The sequence below is a fragment of the Barbus barbus genome, assembly GCF_936440315.1.
Source record: "Barbus barbus genome assembly, chromosome: 21".
Classification (NCBI taxonomy): domain Eukaryota; kingdom Metazoa; phylum Chordata; class Actinopteri; order Cypriniformes; family Cyprinidae; genus Barbus; species Barbus barbus.
The window spans coordinates 2,663,692-2,691,369 of NC_136749.1; the positions used below are offsets into that span (position 1 = coordinate 2,663,692).

Genomic DNA, 27,678 nt, shown 5'->3' on the forward strand with positions numbered 1-27,678 from the left:
AGCTCTTCATCTATTGGAACAGCAGAGCGTTGGTGACTTTAACGCACCATACGCCTCAGCACTCGGTGACTCCGCTCTGTGACTTTACGTGGTTTTCTGCTTCGAGGCTGACTTACTGCTGTTCCTAAACACTTCCATTTTCCAATAATACCACTTACAGTTGACCGTGGAATATCTAGCAGGGATGAAATTTCACAAAACGGACTTATTGTAAAGTAAAATTAGAGCTATCAAACGATTAAACGTGATTAATCACATGCAAAATAACAGGTTGTTTTTACATAAGACACACAGGTATTCATGTTTGAGAACACATGTATGTGTGTGTATTTATATATACATAATAAATATACACAGTACACATGTAAACACAAACTTTTATTTTGGATGTGATTAATTGTTTGACAGCCCTAAAAGTAATAGACTTATTGCTATTACAGTACCACACTTGAATTCACTGAGCTCTTCAGAACCACCCATTTGTTTCCACAAATGTTTGCAAATGCAGACTGTTTATTTGAGCTGAAAATGACTAACAAATAAGTAAATGTTAATAAAAATGCTCAAACAGTAAAAAAAAAAAAAACAGTAAAAACCTGATAATTGGCAAACAGTAAGTTCCCTTACTATATATGGTAAAATACTGTAAAATATATAATTTCTGGAAGTAAGCCACCTTACAATTTACAGTTATAAGCTGTAAACCGACATCTCCAGAGTTCCCTGGGTGACATTTAATGGTATTTCATTTATATAATTGCATTTCTTTTCGTTATTACTTTCTCTTTACCACATGAGTTATTAATGGTGTTGGGCAGCATATGTTAAAGATACAAATCATGTTTAGTAGCAGTTAAATTCAGTAAATAATATGTGAAATGTCATTATAACCCTGAATGTTCAGTCGTAATAAAGTGGCATTTTAAACACTAGAGTGACGTGATTGATGCGATTTTGCTTTTTGAGGATAAAAGTTGCTCAGCTTCCTCTTCCTCATTGCAGTGTGTTCAACAGTGCAAATCAGATTTCATCCATCTCTCTTAAATCTGAAGGATCTACTTGAAGAAAGAATATCTATCAACACAGGATTGAGAACTATGAACGCATTCAAGAAGAATGAAGCCAAACTCTTCCATTAAGTTCCTGATATATAATATCATCTTTAGTGGGTCTTTCAATATTTTTTTCCACTCTGTTTATATTATGCTAGCGGTCAAAAAGAAGAGTTTGTGCCATTTCTCCTACAATTAGTGAAGTAGTGCTATTCATAGAGGCCTGTCACAGTTCACCAGCACATGTGCTTAATTAGCTTCATCCCTTCAGTGCCACAGCAGCCCTATGCAAATTATCACCTCACCTCACCTCCCTTACACAACATGATTTATCAACATCTGATGTTGGTTCTGGAACACAAAATCAACCCTACACCTACTGTACTCGTACACTAACCCTCGCATGATCAGAGGGAAATCAGGCTGTATAAACATCAGGAAAATCATAGCCTTGTATTTGGCTTTTTCAAAATATTGCTTACACGTGATCAGATCAACCTTGTCCTCGTCTTAAGTTTGTTTTTTGGCCTGCGTGTGGCAAAACATTTTTCTTTTTCTTCTTATTAACTCATGCCTATATTATTTATTTGTAGCTCTCAAATTTGGGAATTTTAGAGCTTGAGCATTCAGATCAGGCCTCAAAATTCTTCACACTGCGTTCAAATTGGACATAATTCATGAAAGGTTTCGGGGGAAAATCCTTTAAAATGAATAACGCCAGAAGATTTTATGCTGGTTTTAATATAAAGTGATGTAAATCACATTTGTGTGCATTTCACACAAAGCGTAGGAGCCGGATGACATGCAGACGTTTGTAAAGGTAAAGTGTGTTCCCGCCTGTCATCATATGTGATGAAGCACAGTGAGCTCCGAGCATATTCAGAAAGATCTATGAATATATTTACTCAGTCACGTCTGGGAACACAGTGTTTCCCGACACTCACTGGATCGCACACTGCTACGAACTCTGGAGAATGCACACTTTTCCTAAGGTCAAGTAACATGTTTTACGAGTGCTTGGAATGATATTTAATGTGTTTGTAATGAAGCATGATGGGTAGTTGCACTTTTACAGATTGCTAGACAACACCTGTCATCAAAACCCCAATTAGAAAGATATATGAGCCACTTCATTCTAATATCATGCAGACCCTGGTATACGGTTAAAAAAAAACAACAAAAAAAAAAAAACTCTGAGGGTTATATAAAGTTGAATATTTTGCATTTAATAGGTTTTCATATCTGACTTCATGTGTCGCTGCACTGTGATGATAAACTGCTCCAGCGGTTTCTGAGCTCAATGCATCACATCCGCATGTAGGCCACCTGTAGAGAGAGGATGAACAGACTGTGCTTAGATTTATTACTCTCTCAAAGTCTGCAGTAAATAGTACAATATGTACACTGTGCAAAAAAACTGGATCTGTGGGAGCTACTACATGCCAAAATATGTATAAGTATATAATATTAATATACAACTTAATGCATGAAACACTGCAGTGCAATGTGCTCAATAGTGTCTAGAATGAACTGGAATTAATATAACTAATTATTTTTCTTAATTATTCATCTCAATGGACTACCTTTTTTTTTGTTGTTGTTGTTTTTTACAAAATTGGTTTAAAAATGCAAAATAGGTATTTCCAAGATGACAACAGGTCTGAACATACAACATGATGCAACAACAATTACTACTGTCTGTCATTGCAATGCACTTCATTGTTTCACACAAAGGCTGACAATAACAAAGTATTTTTAATGCTTTCGAGAAGTCTGATTTTAGAGTGTTCACATACACTACCATTTAAAAGTTTAGGATCCGTAAGATTTATTAAAATCTGCATTTGATCAAAAAATACAGTAAAAAACTATTTAAATGAACTGATTCTATTTCTATGTGAATATATGTTAATGTAATTTATTCCTGTGATCAAAGCATCACAGATGATTTTCAGCATCATTTCTCCAGTCTTCAGTATCACATGTTCCACATGATTGTGCAAACCGTGATACATTTTATTTTTCGGGATTCTTTGATGAACAGAAAGTTCAAAAGAACAGCATTTATTTGAAATAGAAATCTTTTGCAAAATTATAAAGGTCTTTACTGTCACTTTTGATCAATTTAATGCATCCTAGCTAAATCATAGCATGCATTTCTTTAAAAAAATAAATAATAATTTTCAAAAACAGCAGCTTTATCATGTCCAACTGATGAAAAATTACTAATTGTGGGATCTTTTCATTTACAATAACTACCTGAAAATTAAAAATTAAAAAGCCACAAATGGTCACTTAACTTTGAAAGCATAATGTAAAAAAAATGTGGCAAACAGACAGGAGCGACATTTAACCAAATCAGCTTCATGCAGGCCTTAATCCTGTGACGGATAAACTCTGGCTCAAGGATTCGTCCCTGCTGTGGGTTTCTCACGGCCTTCAGTGAGCTTTACACTGCCACTAACTCATGCACAACATCAAATAGACTGACAAGCCAGCAGTATTTCAATTACATACATCAGAGTTACGGCTGAGTGGTCCTACATCACTATAACTGATATACCCTAGCGTTCAAAAGTGCACCATCAATATTTTTTCTTTTTTTTTGGCTAGAAATTAATATTTTTATTCAGCATGGATGCACTACACTGCTCAAGAGTGACAGTGAAGACATTTATAATGTGACAAATGATTTCTATTTCCAATAATTGCTGTTCTTTTGAACTTTCTATTCATCAAAGAATCCTAAAAAATAAAATGTATGATGGTTTCCACAAAATATTTTGCAGCAAAATGGTTTTCAACATTGATAATAATCAGAAATGTTTCTTTTTGTGATTTTTTTTTTTTATATAAATATTTTTATCAATGTTAGATGACAGCATAAATACCAAGTTCCATATAAAATATTTTTTTTATAATTTTTTTAAAAAGAAAAAAAAGGGCGAACAAAAGACACAAGTACAGTAAGTGATTAGTACGTCAGGGTAATTTAAAAGGAACATACAAATAAACCCCGGCAGCAGATTACCACACAGAATAATGCATAATCCATTTAAAGCAATTCTTTTAGAGATTGGGATATACTACTCCATTAAGAGACAGTTTGTATTCTAGCCGCATTGATCCTTGCAGGGCTGCGTTCTAAACAAACAATGTAATGAAAAGACAGCAGCCAGAATGTTCTAAGATCCATGTCAGGTGTGAACTGAACCATTGCTGTATAATTGTTTATTAGCAGCAGTGAAACCAGACATTAACAATCTTCTCTGAACTAATGTAAAAGTATAGGAAGAATCATCATTTAACAACATAAGGCAAAGATCAAGGTCAAACTGCAACTTTGTGATGTTTTAGTACTTGAACTACATGTTTCCAAAAATTGGATATGACTGAACAGTCCCAAAACATATGCAAAAAAGTACCTTTAGAGTTATTGTTACACAGACTGCAATTAGGATTCGATACGAGTTTCACCAATATCGCTTATATGGGGTACAATGCATTTTGTGTACAGTTTTGAAATGAATAAGAATATGAGAGGGTTTTTGGAGGAAAGACAGAGATTTAACCAAACTGTATTCCAATCAGGACTATAGCCCAACCATGACAGTTCTCTCTCCCACACAGCTAATATCTTCAGGGACTTATATGAACATTCAAGTAGTTGCTTATAGATCAAGGAGACTGTGCCCTGAATTTTTCCAGTATTTTTGAACCACTTTAACAATGGGTGATCATCTAGGATAGAATTCCAGGGTACCCCCATATGCTTTCATTGCAGACCTTAACTTCAAATTCATAAAAAAGGAGGTACCTGGCAAGGAGTAATCTGCTTGAATATCCTGAAATGTGCGCAGTCCACTACCATTGAATATATCACCAAATGTGAGCACACCTTTTGAGGAACAGGGGGTAAATGGAAGGCTGATTACCAGATAATAGGCGGGAATTATTCCAGAGAGGAGACTGACGTGAGATTCTTTTAACGTGACCGGTAATCTTCTCTGCATTAAACCAAGCTTTTAAAGTAGTTGAAATAATATTTCCAAACTTCTGATGTAAACTTCTTGAGCCTACACCAGTAAAAGGCAGATCTTGAAGTCTATGGGGAAGAACACGGTAGGGTACTTTGGAGTGAGTGCCCACCCCGACACGCATGGCCCTAGTGTGTAATAAAGCATTAAATTAGGAAGGGCAAGACCGCCATGTGGTTTTGCACGCTGTAATACTGAAAGACTGACTCTAGGTAGTCTCAGACTCAGACGTCACGCCCACGGACCGTTGGCTAAACGTCTGATGCATATGGCACTCTTTTGGGAACAGTTCAGGAATGTCGAAGTCCTCATCTGACTGGTTGAATTAAACCGGATTTCTGGGAGACGCGAGTGTTGCATTTATTTTCGGTCCGCTGGGAAACAAAGATGTCGTGGCGCCAAACCCCCCCCACGAAAGAAGAAAGCCGTCGTGTTTACAAATGTGACGACAAATGCTTATCAGGGTCAACTAAACGCTGGATTTTCAAAAGTATGTGAAATATTTAAAGTTCGCAGCATAGAATCTTTAAAATACATCCGAGAGTTTCACACACCGGTTTGTTACTGTAGCGACATTTCCACACCCCGAAACGTGACGCTAAACGAAACAAACTGTGATTGGTTGCTTGACATGTCGGTCAAACGGCCTCATGGGCGGGCCTTGGCCAATCAAAGCTGCCATATATTCCAGCCGTCAGTCCGAAGGTCTGGCTACACGAGACTAGACTATAGGACGCTTACGGCCCCAGATGAATTTTGAGATTAATGAATTAATTTCTTTTAAAAATTTTGGGGAAGGAAAACAAGGGTGCATGAAAAATAAAAACTTAACTCTGGGTAAAATGTTAATTTTAACCGTGCTAATTCTAGCTTGCATTGACATTTTTAAGTTGTCCAACCTTTGTATGATTTCAGAAAAATTTGTCTGAGCAATCCTAGTCAGAGAATCAGCTATTTTAATACCAAGATAGGTGCATGAATTAGCAAAGACAAGGCCACTGGGTAGAGAGGCTGCTTTAGTAATGCTATTAAGTGCCATTAAGGATGACTTATGCCAATATATTTTATAACCAGACATAGTGCAAAAGAAGTTGAACAAATGCAAGACCTCTGGTAGAGAGGTATTTAAGTCTGAAAGATAAAGCATAATATCATCAGCATACAGTGAGATATGATGATGTGAGTTGTTGATAGTTATAGGTGTTATTGTTTGGCTTTGTCTAAGAGCTTGTGCAAGAGGCTCTAGTGAGAGTGCAAATAAAATTGGTGATAAGGGACAACCTTGCCAGCAACCTCTTTGAAGTGGGAAAGGTTGCGATTGACAGAAACCTGTTGTTACGGAAGCAGAAGAACCTTTATATAACAATCGTATAATATTTAGGAACTTGGGACCAAATCCAAATCGTTCCAGAACAGACCATAGATAGTACCATTCAAGTCAAACGCTTTGAGAAAAAAATTGTGTGTAATAGTCGGCGTATGTTATCTGATGCTAAACGGCCCCTCAAGAAGTTGAGGGGCCCTCAAATTGTCAATATATGGTTCCAATCGTAAAACCAATGCCTTGGCTAGCATCTTAACATCGGCTGATATCAGAGATATTGGACGATAACTAGAACAACATAGTGGATCTTTGTCTTTTTTAAGCAACAGGGTAATGATGGCTACATTTTGATCTCTGTAAGTGTACCGTAATCAATGGCATAATTCATGGACTTTAGAATTAGGGGGCCCACAATATCCCAGATAGCTAGACAGAGCTCCGGAGGAATTCCATATAGGCCAGGTGATTTACCTTTCTGCAACGGTTTAGCTGCAGTCATCTCCCTCAACACCTTCTCTGAGGCTGACTAACTTTAATGTGATGTCATCAAATTTAGATTTCAGATCTGATCCCTGTCTTTACGAACAGCCGCCTGGATGGTGTCGTATCTGGCTTGGAGCAGAGATACCGATTTTCCCTCTTGCTCGATCTGCCCAGTTACGGCGGTGACTGCTTTATTGGTATTTTCAATTTCACGTTTCAGATCTAGAATCTGAGGTGTCAGCACATCATCTATTTGATAGCGACAGTGACAATTCTGTCTAAATCAGTCTGTTGTTCGCTCAGGGCTTGTTTCACTCCGGCCAAAATGGCGCCATCCAGCTCAGCTCGGGAGATAGGGGTGGAAGACTCCCTAAATTTCTTCTTAATAGGAGAGGAAGCGTCCTCCCGAGTATGAACAAGTGTGGCCTGGGTCGACATTTTCGGCGATTTCACGTAATTTTGCATTTAGTTGTCGTTCAAAGACCTGAAAATATGCGAGTGGTGTGGAGAGCGTCTTTTCAAATCTGCACCGCCATTAACGCGTCACGTGACTCTCATCAGAACTGTTTGTTGAGCAGCAAATCAGTATATTAGAATGATTTTCTGATGGACCATGTGACACTGAAGACTGGAGTAATGATGCTGAAAATTTTATTTCATAATAATACTGTTTTTTATCATATTTTTAATCAAATAAATGCAGCGTGGTGAGCAGAAAATACTTCTTTCAAAACATTTTATTACATAATTAAAAATTCATACCAAGTCTAAACATTTGGACAGATGCATATTTGTCACACTTAAAAGATTCAGATCATCAAACAAATTTTAATATTACACAAACTCGAGTAAATACAAAATGCAGTTTTTAAATAATGATTTCATTTATTAAGGGAAAAAAGCTGTCCAAACCTACCTGGCACTACATGAAAAGTAATTGCCCCTAAATCTTATAACTGTTTGTGCCACCCTTTGCACAACTGCAATCAAGCGTTTGCAATGACTGTAAATGAGTCTTTCACAACGCTGTGGAGGAATTTTGGCCCACTCTTCTTTGCACAATTGTTTTAATTCAGCCACATTGGAGGGTTTTCGAGCATCTCAATCGGATTTAAGTCCAGACTTTGACTTGGCCGCTCCAAAACCTTAATTTTGTTTTTCTAGGGCCATTCAGAGGTGGGCTTGCTGGTGGGTTTTGGATCATTGTCCTGCTGCATAACCCAAGTCCACTTGACCTTGAGGTCACAAACTGACGGCTGGACATTCTCCTTCAGGATTTATTGATAGAGTGCAGAATTCATGGTTCCATCAATTATGGCAAGTCGTCCAGTTCCTGAAGCTGCAATGCAGCCCCAGACCATCACACTACCACCACCACAATGTTTGACTGTTGGTATGATGTTCTTTTTATGAAATGCTGTGTTGGTTTTACGCCAGATGTAACGGGACACACACTGTTCCAAGTTTTCTCCATTTGTGGATAATGGCTCTGGCCGTGGTTCGCTGGAGTCCCAAAGCCTTAGAAATTACTTTATAACCCTTTCCAGACTGATACATGTCAACTATTTTGTTTCTCATCTATTCTTGAATTTCTTTAGATCCCGGCATGATGTGTTGCTCTTTAAATCTGCAGTCCGTAACTTTTGCCTCTCTGTTTGAAAACCTGGAATTGCAGCTTTTTGCAGAATTATCTTGCTTGCGTGGGTTGTGAGTTGGCACGGCTTCAGCGAGGATGAATCTAATGTTCTGAGGTGAATGTGTGGCTGTCAGTCACCGCACCGGTGTTGATATTTAATGTACTTCGCAATCACAGATTCTAGCCTATGACTTGGAATATATGACACAATAAGACTTTTCACTGTATATTGTCATCTGAACAATTAAGTAACAAGTCTGCCACGTTTGTTCTGCCCAAATGAGGAAAAAAGCATTACCATAAATCGCGCTACCAATGGTGATTTAATCTAAAGATCGGTTAGCTCATATCACATCAAACCATGCAAATTATTATTATTGTTATACTTTATTCTCAAATTATTAATCTTAACAACATCAGCATTGCGTGACTATGGGTACAGTGTGTATTAGTGTGTAGATTTTCTGTACAGTCTAATCTAATTCGAATTTCCTATTAAGAAATTATTTTAACCCAAAAAGCAAATTATGCTCCCTTCGAACTGGTTTTCTTTAAAATACAAATCTTGTGTAATCCCAGGCTATTTGTAATCAGAAGCACATTTAAAATGAGAATATAATTTCATTTCATTCACGTGTTTCATAAACACATAATCCTTTCTGGATTACAATCTGCCATCAAAAATTATACATTTATACAATTATGCAAAGGCTATAAACGATGCATCACCTGCAGGATGCTCACATGCGATAGCCTACTAGCCGGGATAGGTGATAGTGTTAAACACTGGCTGTTTATGTACTTGCTCAAATATTGATTTCGGATCTTTTGTAACCAAAAATGTTACGGATTGCAACTTTAAGGATGCTTCACTTTATCAGACAGGTTCTATTTAAGTAATTTCTTGATTCAACAGGTCTGGCAGTAATCCGGCCTGGGTTTGGCTAGTGAAATTTAACTCATATTTAAAATTTAAATATTTAAAATTTAAAACAATGTGGTTAATTACAGTTCTTTCATGATTTAATAGGTGGGGGCAATTACTTTTTCACATAATGCCAGGTAGGTTTGGACAGCTTTTTTCCCTTAATAAACAAAATCATAATTTAAAAATTGCATTTTGTATTTACTTGCGTTATCTTTGTGCAATATTACAATTTGTTTGATGATCTGAATATTTTAAGTGTGACAAATATGCAAAAAAATTTAAAAACAGGAAGGGGGCAAAAACCTTTTCACAGCACTGTATGACAAAATAGCTAGTTTAGCTAGAAATTAAATGAGAAATTTGTTTAAATTTGATGCAAAAGAAACAATCACATTGTAACATATGAATGTCAATTCTGGCATCACTGCTAAAATGGGTCTCTATGCTCTGATCCTTTCAGATATTAGCTGGATCAACTTCCCACGAAACACTGGAAAACATCTACTTATGTAAACCTGATCAACGATAACCTTTTATATCCATATAGGTCAGTTGTTTGCACATGTCTGCTTGCTCTCAGCACAACAAAGGCATTGCATGAACTTTACGCAGCATTCCCAGAGGCACGTGTGCTTGACGATGCTTGTCTGCCATTTTATCATCAGAGCACTACAAAAATTGGCAGGATGAGTGATAGTTTTCCACTTCATGGAGCAAGTTCAATGCCTGCAACAGCTACAGCAGAGCAAACACATGCTGCTAGTGTGAGAAACAAGTTCAAAATAAACCACAGCAACAAAAGAAGGACCAAAAAAAGAAGTTTGTTAAATGAAGCGCAAAGCTTTTGGCATGTAAATCTCCCAATAAATGACCTGAGATGAACAGGCTTACATTGTTGATTGAGTTGTTGCCTTTGAGTGCTTATAATGTGATTGTTTGGTTTGTTTACGTATTTATTTATTCATTCATACATACATATATACATACCCAGCAACCTTCCAAGGGAACTTTACTTACGCACACACACACACACACACACGCACATGCACACACACACACACGCACACAAAATTAAATAAAAAAAATCCAAAACTCCACATGTACCACATAATTATTGATTAAAATTTGTTAGCAGACTTGTTCCCTCACAACTCAAGTGTTACAGACCTTACACAAATTCCCTTTTCCGTTTTCACACCTCTTGTAAACACCTCTTTATCAGCTTCTTTTTTCTCTCAGGAAGAATGTAAATGGAAATCTAGATTCTTTTGAAGAGGATAAAGCTGCATATCAGCATCAGCATTGGGTCAAGCCCTGAAACTCTTCACAGTGAGGTGGGGGGAAAGACTGCCAGGAGACAGCCGTTTTGCTTCCTTAATTGGGAGCAAATATGCTGGAGAAACAACAGAAACTGAGGCAAGTGTTTCAACCAGGCTATCTGCCTGATACCAATGCACATCTGCTTCAAAGAGATGTTTTATTTTGTTTTTATGCATTAGGCTATAGAAAATCATTCTTCTTTTGCACTCAAAGGCATTTCAGTTTAAGCAATGCAGACAAGATCTACTGATGTTGAAGGTGGGCAATTAAAAATGCTGTCAAATGGGGTGATGGGTAACACAACTTTCAGATAAAAACCTATGAACAGTCTATGAGCCTTGTTATCATCCATCCTTATTCTGCTGGATCTGTCTGCATCCTTTGTCACTGTAAATCACCAGGTGATCCTGTCTATCCTATTGACAGTGGTCACTATGGGAACAGCACTTGCTGGCTGAAGTCTTGCCTCATAGTGAGATAATTGAGAGTATTTTGGTAGGAAGAGATGTTTAAGTCACATCAACTAGCCACTGAGGTACCTCAGGGCTTGGTATTTGGCCCCCTTTCCTTTCTCAACGTACACTACTTTGATAGGACATTCAGGAACATGGAATTGTCTACCACTGTTATGCCAACAACACACAGCTATACATCTCTGCTGAGGCACCCAGTGACTGTATGGATCACAGCGCTCTTTGTATTTCAAGTCAGCAATTTAACAACTTAACCAGAATTCCTCCTTTACTCTTACATCATTAAGAACAACATGACTAAACTCACTATATCCATATTTTCCACCGAGAAAGTAAGCTATTTTCTGTGAATGACTATTCACCATTTTCTGTGCAAGACTTTAGATTTATTAGCAGCAATAGGCAATTAACTAGTAGAATAAATAATGCAGTAAATGGTAAAACTATTTTTGCTTTATTCATTTATGATTACTAACAAAAAGTATTTGTGACTTTTTATTTCACAATTCTCATAATTGCAAGATAAAATGTTGCTATTAGCGTGGTGGAAACAAAGTCCCACTTTATATTATATGTCCAACTTTTCCTGAGGCTCTGGATTACAAGTAATAATGTTATAAATAATGTTCAGTTTCTTGCACAGACCAATTGTTTCACTGCATAAAACCTTAATTACACTTCATTAAATATAATGTAAATAAAGAGCAAGAAATAATGAAGTATAATGACTAAGCAGTCCCATGTTTTGGCATGTGTGTGGTCAGAGCGGTATGTGACCTGATATGAGTTCATGCAGCGCAGGAATGTAGGCAGTCTGGAGGTGCTGGACAGCAGAAGCTTCTGGAGCTCCTCACATGAGCTCTGTGGGAGCGGCAGAGGATGGACACTAATGTCCTTCTCCCAGACATCCACAACACTAGAAAGAGAGGAGCAAAACAAGAAGATGAGTGAGAGAGGGAAATGAAGGCACATATTTCTCATACTGCTCCTGCCAGAATCATTTCTTAAATCTGAGCTAAATGAAGCTGGAGTCCATTATTTACATGTATACTGATTTTTAGTAAATAAATAAAGAGTGGGTTTCACCGATATTATCATCAGAACAGTACAAATAGTAGTTCAGCTTAAAAAAAATCTGTGAACCCTAAGAGTTGATTATTATTTAAAATTGACATATAAGTATACTTATTATGTATATAAATTTATGTATAAGTAGCCCAATTAATGAACTGTGTGTCAATTTTAAATAATAATAAATTTTTAGGGACTTTTTAAGCTGAACTACAGCATGGATAGAGAGACTTATGTCTTTATATTATTATTATATTTATATATTTTATTTTTATATAATAATGTACACATCTATAAGTGTTATCGTTTTACACTTCTGTCATAAAAATACATTAATTAAGCATTAATACACAATTAAAAGGCTAAATGTAGAGCTGCTTTATGCTTTATAACTTTTTAACACTATTATTGAACTGGATTTTCAAGAACACTGAACTGGCTTGAGCTGAATAACAACACTTGTCTGCTGTAACTGCTATACAGATGAGTTTGTTTCCATAATTTTTTTACTTTAACATTATTTTCCTGTTTATTACTGTTCTGCTTTTCAACAATCTGTATTATATAAAGCACTATAGAAATAAATGTGACTTAATGAAGGAATAAACTTAATTTTTTAAGTTTTAACAAGTTTAATTTTTCTTTGTCAAAATGGCACAGTGGACAGCTCTGGTTCTGCTCAGGCAGATAAAACTTCTGACCAATAAAATTTAGGTTTTGGTGAGCTAGAACAAAAATGATCAGGAACACTGACTGAAGGTGAAAACAGAGAGCGTTACTTCCTCTGTGCAATAACTCTGCACCCGCAGAAGCAGCTGGACCTTAAATTATATTAATCTGACAGTTTGAAACATTACTGTTTTAATCATGTCACAGTAATCTGTCAATATGCTGCACTGAAGACAGCCGAGCGAGCGGAGAAACGGAGAGACTTATGTCCTGACACACATTATGGAGATGATCTATTCAGGACATTTCCCTGACATTTACCCATCTGTGCTGTAATTCCACAGAAAGCGCACATGCAGCTCTTAAAGCAGAAACTCTGGAAAAGCCCAGAGAGAGAAGCATCATACACTACTACAACCAGGGTTTTTCCTCAGTCAGACACTCTTTTGTGGTAGTTGGTCAATTACATAACAGTAATTAATTCTGTTGATTACTTTTGATATCAGACACAATATTCTACTTCAAAGTGCAACGGGAAGTCTGAGCTAGGACTGTGCTTCGAATGAAAATGTCGCTCCTTTACAGGACCTTAATGATTTAAGTAATAAAGGAATACTTCACTCAAAAATGGAAAGTAGCTGAAATGAAAATGCTTTTAACTTCAAACCGTTGCTTCTGGCTAAATAGGAGTTCTCTGTCCATAATAAAAGGTGTCTTACCTGAATCAGGAGAGAAATCTGCACAGATCAAGCAGAGTTAGAAGCAAAAACAGTCCAAAACAGCTCTAACCAAATATGTGGGTGGATTTTGATGTTTGATGACAACAAGAGATGGACTTTGTCACTGTAGAAAGCTTCATTATGGATTATGGACTCATATTTTGACCAGAAGTGACGGTTTAAAGTTAAAACATCTTGATGATGGATTTGTGTCTTACAAAAACGCAATGCTAAGGTTTCCCCCAGAATATATGAACAGATTAGTGTTCACACCAAAGGACAGATAGCTTGGATTATAATTTATAGAGGTCCAGGCTCAGCTACGGCCGGAAGTGAGGCAAAATCTCGCTGGAAGGACAGGAAGAAAGTGAAAGAAAAAATAAAATAAATTAAATGGACTGTAAGGAAAACAACTAGCAAACTAATCAGCATTTGTTGGGGCAAAGTCCTTCCAAAATCTATTAAAATCTTGCCGGATGGAAAGGAAAAAATTAAACAGACAGTGAAGAAGACAACTAGCAAACTAGATTTTGCAAGACTTGTGTCACTTCCGGACATAGCTGTATCCCTTCTAGCCATAACCGTGCTGTCATGGTGCACACACGAGGAGGACACAGGAACACGCAGACGAGGATGTAACTCAAAATATAGTCTTTAATGACGACATCAAGGGAGGGCAAGACAAGGCAGACACAGACAGGAACACCGGGGCGTAACGAGTAGACCAGACGAAATCAAACTCAACAGACAGGACTATAAATACACAGGAAAATCATAGATAATGAGACGAACACGGCTGGACAAGAATTAACTAATTACATTTAACAAGGACAGGAAACAAACCAAATATGGACACAAGAGGCAGGAACACATGACACACACGACAGAGGACTGACACGTGCATTGTTTTTTGATTGGATGGTGAGCTTGAAGTCAACTATAAGAAAGGGGTGGAGTAAAAGTGCACTAAATTATTGGAGAAGTCCCATATGCATCACTAGAGAGAACCTGACATTTCACAGCAATAAAATGAACATGCACAGATTAACTGTTTACAATAAAATTCATAGCACGCATTTATGTAGACAATATAGTGAATTTTCATACCAACTTTTCCCAAATTTCCCAGGCTAATGCAATGAGAAAATGAGCAACTAATAACTAAATTTGCCAAAGTTTGCAAGGTCCATAGCATTAAAGTAAATTAAATATTTAAATATATAATACTGGAAACTATAGTGGAAACTGTGCAATGTGTGTCAGCCAGTAGGGATTCTGCTTTCCTTCTTATACTTCCATCTGATGTTATATAGTTCATAATCTGACACCAATTAGATTTAAAAAACTGACAGCAATCAGCAAACTTGAACATAACCTCCAAGCTGCGTCACGGATGAGTGTAAAGAGCTCTGCTGATTATAATGGGGGTAATTTAGTGTTTGTTGTGTTGTGATGTACGGCTGACGTCCTGAACAGAGGTTATGTGACTGTAGGTCATTTGTGGTTGCTGCCCAATGTTTCAACTTGCTTTATAAATACACAATTCAACTCAGTGTGCTCATATATGTATTGTAGGTCCCACTTTAGTTTGGGGACCAATGCTCACCATTAACTATGACTTTTGCCTAAATAAAATCTTAATTTGTAAGATAGTTGTTAAATTTAAGTATGGGGCAGGTTTAAGAAATCTAAAATATGGTCATGCAGAATAAGGCTTTATAAGTACTAATAAGCAGCCAACATGCTAGTAATATGCATGCTACCTATTTCATTTACTGGATGTCACAGCCTTGCATCTTGAAAAACAGAAATTATGATGATTAGCAAAAAAGGCCTAATATTATCTAATTTGATTATGCTGAATACAAAAATATTTCCATCATGCACAGTTTTTCACAAAATAAGAATGAACAGATTTTCAAATTACATGTATCAGTTTTAACATACTTATCAAAATAACAAAAATAAGTATTAAAATATATTATTCAACTTTTCAAAATGTGTAATTTTCTGTCATGTTTGGATGTAGTAAAAACCTACAGATGTAGCAGAAAACATTTGGCAAATTTTTGCATTTTCTTCTGTCACTGGCCATAATTTTAACTTTGAAATCAGGATTAGGCTTAGAATATGGTATTATTTTATGCCTCGTCCTGACATGTGAAAATGGGCTGAGAATTGAACAAACAGTTGTATTCTGGTCCAGAGGAAGTCAGGAACCATGTCTTTGTGGCAGGTTTTCTGCTGATTAAGGGAGAATACAAGACTTCACCTTACAAATGGTTGTCAAAAGCAAAATACTATGAAATGCATCATATTTTGTGTGAAAGTGCGACTTGCGTGAGCAAAACAGACACTATTTTTGGATTTTGGAATTCATTCAGCAAATATGATGCACGTCGGTGTTATTTATTGCTGGATTATATATCATTAATATGGCATAAAACTGCTCTATTAGTTCAGTTTTTTTTATATCGGTCAGTCACTTGCTGTCTAAATGAGCAGTTTTTGACCAGACTAAACTGTGATGCTAAGCAGACATTATGTGGGTAGTCAAAAGTCTGGTTCCTGTAAGACTATCCTCTATTTAGCATAACGGCTCAGGGCCTGTATCTGAGCGCCATGAATCATGTTTGATCCACACCTCTACATACAGTGAGGAGGAGAGAGCATCTCTTAGCGCAGGGTAGGAAAACGGGCAGAATTAATGTACACTTGAACTAAAGGTGAGCGAGACGAGGTAAGAGGAGTAGAGAGTCGTGACGACCTTCTGGTGTCAGAGACACAATGAAGTGCAGAGCGCACACCCACAGTCCCTCTGTGATTCAGCCGCCGATCCCAGCATCCCCGGCTCCTCAAGCTCTTACCATGGGAACATTACACATCTCGAGGAGGGATGAGAGCAACTATGCCAGCTTTTCTCTCAGCTTGTGCATTTACAGTATTTTCCTGGCTACTAGATGCCATACTTTAACCATTTTTACAGCTGTAGTTCCTTCAATTTATTACTACTTCTTTCTGATATTTTAAACATGTCTGCAAAGGCAAAGTGCAGTAACTGCACATTTTGTTAAAACTGTTATGACTGAAATAGTCATTTTTACATTTACATTGAAATCATTTATTTTGGTTCAGGGCTTAATGTAGCTAAAATAAACTTGTTCTTATTAACTTGAAAGCTGGTTTAGACATCAGTAAATCAAGATAACAAATTTATGTTACTTTTATTACTCCTGCACATAGATCCACGTTTCTGCCTGCATTTCTTATTTTATTTCAAGTAATGAAAGTGTCTTTTATATTTTTAGTTTTAGTTAAAGCTACGCTACGTAACATTAAAAAAAGTTATCAATGAGTGAGTGTAAAACAAATCCATCCTTCAAACCGTATCTTTATACTATGGAAGGTTGTTTCCACCATGAGATAAAAAATAAATAAAAAGGGTAATTGTGACTTTTTAACTCACAATTCAGATTTTTTTTTTCTCACAACTGCAAAAAAAAAAAGGAAAAAGAACAAAAGAGCAAGATATAATCTCAGAAAAAAAACAGAATTGTGAAATCAGTATGCAATTACCTTCATTTGTTTATTCCGTTGTGCAAACTAACCAGATACACTTTGATAAACCTAATAATGATTTTTGTTTTAGAGTGGATAGGAGTTACTTCTTTTATTCTCTAAAAACAAGGCATTGAAAATAAATGTGACCCTGGACCACAAAAACAGTCATAAGGGTCATTTTATTTATTTAGATTTATGCATCATCTGAAAGCTGAATTGATGTATGGTTTGTTAGGATCGGACAATATTTGGCTGAGATACAACTATTTGGAATCTGAGGGAGCAAAAAAATCTAAATATTGAGAAAATCTCCTTTAAAGTTGTTCAAATTAAGTTCTTAGCCATGCATATTACTAATCAAAAATGAAGTTTTGATATATTTACGGTAGGAAATTAACAAAATATCTTCATGGAACATGATCTTTACTTAATATCCTAATGATTTTTGGCATAAAAGAAAAATCGATAATTTTGACCCATACACTGTAGGCTATTGCTACAAATGTACCCCAGCGAATTATTGGTTTTGTGCTCCAGGGTCAGATATGTATTTTTCTTGTTTTAAGGCTAAAAAAACTTTAGAGATGTTTATGCTTTATGTTGTCCTAATATTGTTCCACCAAGGTTTAAAAGTGGTCTACAAAGATATTAACACAGGGCTCATCTATTTCTAAATTAGACTACAAAACCCAAGTGATTTAATTTGCATCCTGAGGTGGAATCTGATTAGACGTAGACATTAATATGAGTAATAAGCGCAGATGTCAGGGTGAACTATGACTTACTCTTGGAGTTTGCTGTCAGAGCAGAAGATGTACAGCACTTTGACTGCTTGAGCGGCCCGGCATGACTGATGCTCTCCGGGATGAACCTCATCTGCGGATATGAAGCTGTCGCCCCTCGCTGCTGCGTCAGGAAATGAGGCGACCAGAGCATCAGTGTTCAGAAGCCACAGCTGATAATTAAAAGAGAAAATAAATTACCTGAAGAGCAGATTTAAAGGGGACATAATGTGTTAAAAAGTCTCCTGGTTTCAGAGTTTTCTCTTTTGGATCGACTGCTGTCATGGCAGAGAAACAGCTAAAGTAACTAGACGAGTAAAGTATGTAAACAAACTTTGACGTTGGCTTGACAAAGCCTTGTTTGGAAGATTTGAAGATTTTACTTTAAGTCAATAAAATGTTTTTAAAATGTTCTAGCACATTGCACGTGTTAAATCATGCTAACATGATTTAACACGCTGCTAACATGTTTTAGCACAATTGCTAGCATAACATGTTACTAACAAGCTTTAGTACACATCTAACATGAAATAGCAAGTTTTAACCATTTGGTAGCATGTTTCAACACATTGCAAGTATGTTTTAGCACATTGCTACCATGATTTAACATGCTGTTAGTAATTGTACATGTTTTAACACACTGCTAGCATGATTTTGCACATTAGTAGCATGTGTTTAGCATATCGCTAACATGTTTTAGCACAATTGCTAGCATAATTTAACATGTTGCTAACAAGCTTTAGCACACAACTAACATGAAATTGCACGTTTTAGCAGTTTGGTACCATGTTTCAACACATTGCTAGCATGTTTTAACATACTGTTAGCAAACTGTACATGTTTTAGCACACTGCTAACATGATTTTGCACATTAGTAGCATGTTTTAACATGTTGCTAACATGTTTTAGCACATTGCTAGCATGATTTGACGTGGCTTTGTCAAACCAACATAATTAAAGTTAGTTGAACTGTTAACATGTTAGCACAGAAGGAAGGAAACTCCAGTATGTTTCTGACTAAAGCTCAGAGAAATGGTGCAAAATGTTTTGAAATAACTGAATAACTCTGACTACGTTTACATGCACCCTCATAATGAGATATAGAAAATATTATAACATTTACCTCATGTTAATGCAATACTTTGATCAAACTGATGCGATGATAGCAACCATAACTACAGTAAAACAAGTGGTGTATAGTGATTTTAACAAGCATGTTAACACTTTAATTGCATCTATTCTACTGTGACCAAAGTGTGCATGTGCTTGTGAGGTGCACAGTACAAATTAGGCATCATATTTCTGAGTGATTTTTGAATTTAATGCAGTATATTGATGGTCAAAAACATCACTTGCATTGGGATATGTGAATACTAGCGGTAGAATAATGAAAGTTGCATGTAAACGAGATGCTAAACATCTTAAGTCTTCACTCTGATTATTGGAAATAATCACATTATATTGCACATGGAACAAAATTAATCTTTTTGTACATATACACTGAAGCATTTTGAAATGATTTAATGAAATGTGTTTTTTTTTTTTTTTTTTTGATGCAAGACTAAAAAAAGTATTTTCTTGTAAAACATACTGCAATTAATCTTTGTTGTATTTACATCTTCCATTTTTTTATTTTTATTTTTTCCAGAGTATGAGGTTTTAATGTCTGTACCAAAATCACAGCTTTGTCATCTGGGGTTTGGATGGAAAAGCGAAATATACTCTGTGCCGATGACAGCTCGACCAGCCGGGCCGCTAGAGTTCGCTCCAGGAATCTCTGCCTGTATGAGACACAATAAAAAAACACTCTGACTGAATATGATCTACAGATGACAACAGAATAAATCAATCAAATGAACTTGCTAACCTTTCTGAATTAGGCTCGGACACTAAACTGAGCTGTGCTATATCAATCTCTCCATCTTCACGGGGCTTTACTAATATTTCAGTTATGTAAAACTTCAGCACCTCTGAAACACAAAAGACAGTGAAATATATTAAACACAGAAAATTGCACATTATTAACAGATGGAGGTGCAAGATTATAAGAAATTACCTCTTAGATAATATGTGCACCTTCAACATTTCATAGAAACACACAGAGCTTTCTTGTAATAAAAAACAAACTTATAATATAATTCTGAGCTCAAGAATTGTTTTCCAGGCCAAATATTAAAAATGGAATTGAGTCTTACATGAATATTGTGTAGAAAACAGTATGCACACTATATGCATTAGTAGCTGTTGTTTAGAGCAAAAACCTGAATCATCTTGTACTTTCGCGGACTGTGTGTAATTAATTCCATTTGGAATATTTAATTCTGATTGATTAATTGCAGCATTCTGCAGTCAAGTACTTTTTGACTGTTGTCAATTCAAGTCATACACATTTATACAGTGCCTTATTGAAACCCGTTTCAAAGCAGTTTCACATTAATAAAGAGGTAAATACAATACACATGTTTTAGACAATACACATGGTTTCAAAGCAGCGTCAAATTATTCAATTATAAAACAAATTCAATTCCAGCTATAAGGCAGCTCTACAGAAAACAAGAGTGTAATTTACTTCAGTGTGAATTCAATTCAGTTCAATAAGCTACACACGCGGGGCTATTGTGACTTTGATCAAGTGTTTGACCGAGATCATTTGTATCACTTCTTAATATTTGAGTAACATTTAGCTGAACACTTTTATCCTGCAATACAAGCTTGTTAAAGTGTAGCAAAAAAAATAAAGTGAGGATGCGTCACGACCAGGGTTGCCAGGTCTCAGAAAGATTTTAAGCTGCTCAATAGGAATAAAAACTAGCCCAGTTTTCTCCTCATCCAATCACAGCTGACAGCTGTAGGATTCCCATAAATGGCTGCCCACTGCTCCGGGTGTGTGTTCACTGTGTGTGTGTGTGTTCACTGCTGTGTGTGTGTTCACTGCTGTGTGTGTGTGTGTTCACTGCTGTGTGTGTTCACAGTGTGTGTGTGTGTTCACTGCTGTGTGTGTGTGTGTTCACTGCTGTGTGTGTGTGTGTTCACAGTGTGTGTGTGTTCACTGCTGTGTGTGTGTTCACTGCTGTGTGTGTGTGTGTTCACTGCTGTGTGTGTGTGTGTGTGTTCACTGCTGTGTGTGTGTGTGTTCACAGTGTGTGTGTGTTCACTGCTGTGTGTGTGTTCACTGATGTGTGTGTGTGTGTTCACAGTGTGTGTGTGTTCACTGTTGTGTGTGTGTGTGCATGTTGGATGGGTTAAATGCAGAGCACGAATTCCGAGTATGGGTCACCATACTTGGCAGTAAGTCACTTCACATACAATAAAGAAAATACAGTAAAAACTGATATTTTCTAATCTCAAGACAATTATTAATACACAGCATACACACTCTTCTCTCTTCACTCACTCTTGTTTTTTCTGCACACAAGTATCAATGTGCAATTAATCTACAATGATGAACTCAATTAACCTGATTTAAAATTCCTGATGTGGGCGAAACTCATGATATCTCTAGTCTAGTTTGTGAAGTGGCATCAAATCTCAATATGTGTAAGGATGAGATTTGAGAAGTTCATCAAAGAGGACATATTTCAATGCAGAAGACATGAGTTCATAAAAAAACATGAGGATGAGTAAATGCGTATTCATTTGTGTGTAAACTATCCCTTTAAAACACTGGCAAAACTCACAATCTTACAATCACTAAAAATAGACCTTTGCAAACAGATATACAGACTATTTTTGCTTCAAAAGCACAGTAATTTTATAAATACTCAAGGGTCAATAACATAGCATTTCAAAGTATATTAAAGAGTCTCAGGCCGTTGCTAATGGCAACAATGAATGAGTGATATGCATCATGGGTAATGGATGACATCATGATTTATATATAAATAAGCTCTGGTTTTCTTCATTTGCACGCATGTAAAATGACTCAATGGTGTGTTCCCACATTATTCCGCTGCTTTGCTTTCCATACCTGCAGTGACTTCCTCGCCCAGCGCCGCAGAGCAGCTCCTGCAGGACACCAGCACACGCTTGCTGCTGCGCTTCTGCTGCGGACACACACAAGTACTACGGTGAAAGGCAAATTTGGTCACAGTGGTTACATGGTAATCAGTCAGTTCACTCGGCAGGCATATTCATAACACACTCAGCTGGAAACAGCAGCTATTTAAAGCTCTTCACACTTTTGTGTGATTTAAACCTTTTCTATTGTCAGCTTCAGAAGAAAAGTTCAATGGAATACTAAAGTTCCATCATCTTTTTTTGTTTTGTTCAATTTTAACACATTTTGTAAGCGTTTACTGGATTTCTACATTGAACTCTATTATGAAAGTTATTCAGGGGGAAAAAATAAATAAATAAAACACATTTTGTCATTAATTCACAGGAAATATAAAAATTTTTCAAAAGTTTGGGGTAAGTAAGATTTTTATTTTGAACAAAATTAATTATTTTATTCATCAAAGATGCATTAAATTGATCAAATTTAAGACTAAAGACATTAATAAAGTTACAAAAGATGTTACAAAAGCAGCACAACTGTGTTTAACATTGATAATAATCAGAAATGTTTCTTGAGCAAATCAGTATATTAGAATAATTTCTGAAGATCATGTGACACTGAAGACTGGAGTAATGATGCTGAAAATACAGCTTTGATCACAGATTTTACAGTTTACAATATATTCATATAGAAAAGAGTTCATTTCAATTGTAATAATATTTCTCAATATTACCGTTTGTATTGTATTTTTGATCAAATAAATGCAGCCTTAATGAGCAGAAGAGACTTGTTTAAAAAAAAAAAATCTTACCAATTTTAAACTTTGATATAAATAATAGCTTAATTCAAAATATCATTGGTTAGTTTATGAAGAACTGCAAACCCATTTTTGGATGATAAAATAACTAGCCTAGCTTATTTTTAAGCTAAATCTGTAGTCCTATGACCTTCTATTTTGGTAACATGCTTGGAAAATGGCAAACCTCATGCAACATGAGCAGAAAATAAAACATTCTCATGTAATGTCCTGAGGCTGAACACCTCTTTTCATTAAGCATTTGTTTTAAATAGTGTTTCACACTCCTGCGAGTAATTTTTCAACCTGTTTCCAAACTTCTGCTTCTACTGTATGATGAAAATATTTACAAAAAAAAAAAAAAATCTATAAGAAAACCGACGACTGTGTGCTGAAGTCATTTAGGATTGAAAAAGTGCTGGAAAGTGTGTTTTATCTCCTCGGCACGGCCACGGGCAACACACAGATTGAGCTTGAGAAAGAGAATCAATCCCTCTTAAAGACATGAGCGGCTCTCCTCCACAGCCCGGCCGAGCGTAATGTTTTTAAGAGTGGATTTCCTGCCCGCCTCCTCAGCCTTTATTGTGATGAAAGGAAGCCTCTGCCTCCTCTGTCAACCCTCAGGCTGTGTAAGTGAGATCTGTGCACTACTTAGGGTGGAAACATCACAACTGCATGCGTCTTTGAGTGAAGAACTCACTGTTTGGCACGGAGGAAACAGATGTTCAGCACTCAGTTGCATTAGTAAGAGTGCTAATTTTGCTTCATTTAATCATGCATCTCTAAACTCCACAGCTTACCTCTGCAGAGGCTTTCTGAAGTGAGCTCTCTTCCCGTACGAGGGTTTGCTCACAGCTGCTGTCCCGAGCCAACAGAAGAAACGTGTCACCGAGCAGACAGTCTCCATCTCGTGGGAGCAGCTTCCTGTTTGCGAAGGGATCGGAGTGGCAGCACCAGTCGCCCACTAATGCATTCCAGTTTCCATTGGGCAGAGGAAGAACTCGCCCAAAAGTCCTTTAGGAGTAAGAAGATAATAGCTGAACACTGCAATAATGTGTCTGACAGTGAATTTATCACTTTCCTTTGATGCACTACTTCACCAAATCAATGGAAATAAAAAAGAAAGAATAGTAACCTGTCTTGAAGCACCACGGACCCACAAGATTGGCACAGGAAGGAGAAAGTCACATTGACCCGCAGCTGTCCAATCACACTGCAAGGAGCTTCTGGAGGAAGAAACACAAAACAAACAAAAATAAAGCATACCAAGAGATGATACTTGTTTGGATAACCAATGATTCATCTGATGATACTGAGTAGATAGGGTCAGAAAACACTGGCATCATAATTAGAGTGTTTATTAAAATTAAAATGTTACTATTTTATTTGTTATTTCTAGAGCTGTCAAACGATTAATCGCGATTAATCGCATCCAAAATAAAAGTTTTGGCTTGCATAATATATGTATGTGTACTGTGTATATTTATCATGTATATATAAATACACCCACATGCAGCATATATTTTGAAAATATTTACATGTATATACGTACATGCATGTGTTTTTATTTATATATACATCATAAATATACACAGTACACGCTCATATATTATGCAAGCCAAAACTTGATCATTTGACAGCTCTAGTATTTAGTATTCTTTTAATGCATTTTTGTCCTTTATATTTTATATATATTTTTTTTTTTCTTTTTTTTGTGCATATATTTCTATTTAGCTTTAATTTATTTTTATTTTTATTTCAGTTTTAGTAATTTTGACACTTCAGCTTAAACACTGTATTTCAGTTAGTAGCAACATTTTTAATTTCTGTCTAGTTGCTTCAAATGTTTTATCTGATATTTTTATTTAATCTTATTTGAGCTTTATTTCAACTAACAATTAGTTTTAGTTAACAATAAAAATACTGCTATAGAGCATTGCAAAGATTGTGTAACATATGTATCAAATGTAACAAACAGTAAAAAATATATAATATTAATAATAAATTATTAATAAATAATAATAATATTAACATTTTTAAAAGTTTACTTTAAGTTTACATTTCTGTCATTTATATTTTTTCCCAATTATTTCTATAGCTTTATTTATTTTCAGTTTTTGTCATTTTAGTACTTGAACTTATTTCAATTAATTGTCAAGGCAACATCACTTCAGTTTAAGTGCTTTAAGTTTTATTTAATATTTATATTTGATCTTAATTCAGCTTCATTTAATTCAACAAGACATTTTAGTTAAAAAAACAAAACTACAACACTACAATGAAGCATTGCAAAGATTCTCCATTATTCAATTGAATTTCTTTCATTTCAGGTTAATATGTGAACCTTTTCATATTAAGTATCGTTTTAAAGCAGCTTTACAGAAAGTCCATGTTTCTACATTATAACCACCATCAAAGGTGGCTGTCCGGGCAGACTGCTTATCACCCAGATAATGCAATCATTAGGAAACAATTTGATCATAGTATTACAACATATGGAAAAGGCCATTTTTGTATACTGGTCAAGTCCTCGCAAGGGGTGGCATCATCATATGACATAAAGAGTATAAATGTGACCCTGGACCACAAAACCAGTCATAAGGGTCAATTTTTCGAAATTGAGATTTATATACATCATCTGCAAGCTGAGTAAATAATCTTTCCATTGATGTATGGTTTGATAGGACAATATTTGGCTGAGATACAATTATTTGAAAATCTGGAATCTGAGGGAGCAAAAAAATCTAAATATTGAGAAAATCACTAACTACTAATAAGCAGCAAATCAGGAGTTTACTGAGGGAAAAGTCATTGTTAATAGTGAATAAGTGTTCCCTATTCTAAAGTGTTACCAAATCATCTATCTACTTAAATAGTTTTTTTGGGGATAAATAGTTTAGAGTCAGCTGAGTTGTTCTGACATGAAGTAAAGCTCAGGCTCAGAGCAGCAGGTCACGTTACTGGAGTTTGATCTCTGTTAATCTGCTGTGTGTGTGCAGCTCATGCACTCATTACTCACATTCCTCAAGGAAATCCAACCAGAATCAAATAAGAGTGACTCTTTAACGACCTCCAGATGCTGACCTGGGTTTGGTGAGAAGTGCTCATGGGTAATGATCAGCGTGTACCTGTGGGCTGCTCCACCTTTAGTCGCAGTCTGAAGTGTGATCCGTGTTGAGTGTCTCCTGGACTCCTCTGGCACGACGTCTCCAGCAGACTCACACCAGGCGGCAGCTTCACCTGATAGGTCCTGTCAGGGGTCTGGACGCTCAGGAGGGAGTCTTGTTTGGACTCGATCTTCACATCTGCATCATCTCTGACAACGTCACTGCTGAGAGGTCAAAGAAAAGTCACGGGTGAAACACTTAAGACAATTTACTCTGTGTTGTGTTTTTACATGACAGTATTGCTATATTGCAACTTGTAAAATATGATTTAAAAATGTTTGCTATTATAATAGTGCACCGATCAACATTTGCATGCTTTTGTACACCAGAAAGCAGTTTTATGTGTTATCACTGGACAAAATCTGTGTACCTTTTTGAGCTAATAATACATTTATTAGTGTTTACTTTGTTGCAGTTTCAGCTCAACACAACATTTCCCATCTGAGATTAAACAAAAGAGTTCACTCAAGTACACGTTCAGAAGGAAACATACATACACAAATAATAATACATATACTAGTCAGCATTTGAAGTGGATCAAAACCTTTCATCAAAGTTGTCCTGAAACTAAAATGCGTTCTTGTCTTAGGACAACTTCAAATCCACTTCAAATGTTGACTACAACATAAAAAGGACCTTAAGATAAATACTTATTAAAATAATACAGCTGAGCTGAAGTTGACATTTTTTAGTCTTGTTGCTGTAAAAACAATGCTGTATTTAAAAATATGCATTTCAACTGCACTGTCCACATTATTATATAATTATTATGCATGCAAGGTTAATGAGTTCATATTAATTGGCACATTACACAAGATATTTATGCCTTTATAAATCTATTTCTGACACATTAGGTTTTTTTTAAAAAATAGGAAAAACTAAAAAGTGAGCTGTGGCCAAAACAACGTATTAAAACTACTTTTTTATTTTAACGAGCATATATTTTTAGCAGAAAGGTTGTCCAGTACTGCCATCAGGTGTTTATTTCTGTTTGAGAGTAAGCTGCAGTGCCAGAAACAACAACTTACAGTAAACCAGACATTATTATATGTTGAATATGCTCTGGATCCGTCATTCTGACAAGCTAGTAATACGGCTTTAATGTGATGTAAACAGTTTCTTGCTGCTTCACTCTGAACAGAATATAACTGAAGGAGCGTTAATAAAGCCACGCTTACCGAAGGAACAAAAGGCCACTCTGCAGCTTCTGTCTGAGCTCAAGAAACACGAGGTCTGGTTGCGAAGTCTCTTCCATTGATGTCCCTTCCCAGGAATATATATCTATATCTATATGTATATCTATATCACAGAACTGATTCTACTGAGGAGGAACCCACGCGACAGACAAAAACAACGTGACAACAAATCTCCGCGACACAGTCGTGACGTCAGGAAATACATTATTTCAAATTAAAAGTCTTCAAAAAACCGTTTTCATCGATATTTTATTTGTGTAAATAATACTAGATACAAAGTATATTATAAGGAAATTAGGCATTTAATTGACATTTACATAAAAATACTCTGTCCAAACAGTATTTATTATAAAGACAGATATTAACTAACTAAATAATTAATATATTGTCTAAACACACGAGAAGGAGCGTGAATACGTTTTTAATGTATAATATCATAAAATATAATATAACATAAAAGAGTTAAA

The 27,678-nt window shown here is 36.0% G+C and overlaps 1 protein-coding gene across 2 annotated transcripts; it reads right to left on the reverse strand.

Annotated features, from left to right (window-relative positions):
• Nucleotides 1-359: 359 nt before the first annotated feature.
• LOC306887419 (E3 ubiquitin-protein ligase E3D-like) lies at nucleotides 360-27,405 on the reverse strand. Of its 2 annotated transcripts, none has more exons than XM_079445116.1 (10): nucleotides 27,194-27,405; nucleotides 25,977-26,179; nucleotides 23,984-24,074; nucleotides 23,649-23,862; nucleotides 22,023-22,098; nucleotides 19,923-20,025; nucleotides 19,728-19,836; nucleotides 18,059-18,228; nucleotides 12,031-12,169; nucleotides 360-2,378 (listed from the first exon to the last, which is right to left on the reverse strand). In XM_079445116.1, the coding sequence occupies exons 1-10, from the start codon at nucleotides 27,268-27,270 to the stop codon at nucleotides 2,358-2,360; spliced, it is 1,203 nt and encodes a 400-aa protein (XP_079301242.1). In that variant the 5' UTR covers nucleotides 27,271-27,405; the 3' UTR covers nucleotides 360-2,357. The 2 variants fall into 2 exon arrangements, with proteins under 2 accessions (XP_079301242.1, XP_079301243.1); XM_079445117.1 differs by having other exon boundaries at nucleotides 499-2,378; nucleotides 22,023-22,095.
• Between the last annotated feature and the right edge of the window lie 273 nt (nucleotides 27,406-27,678).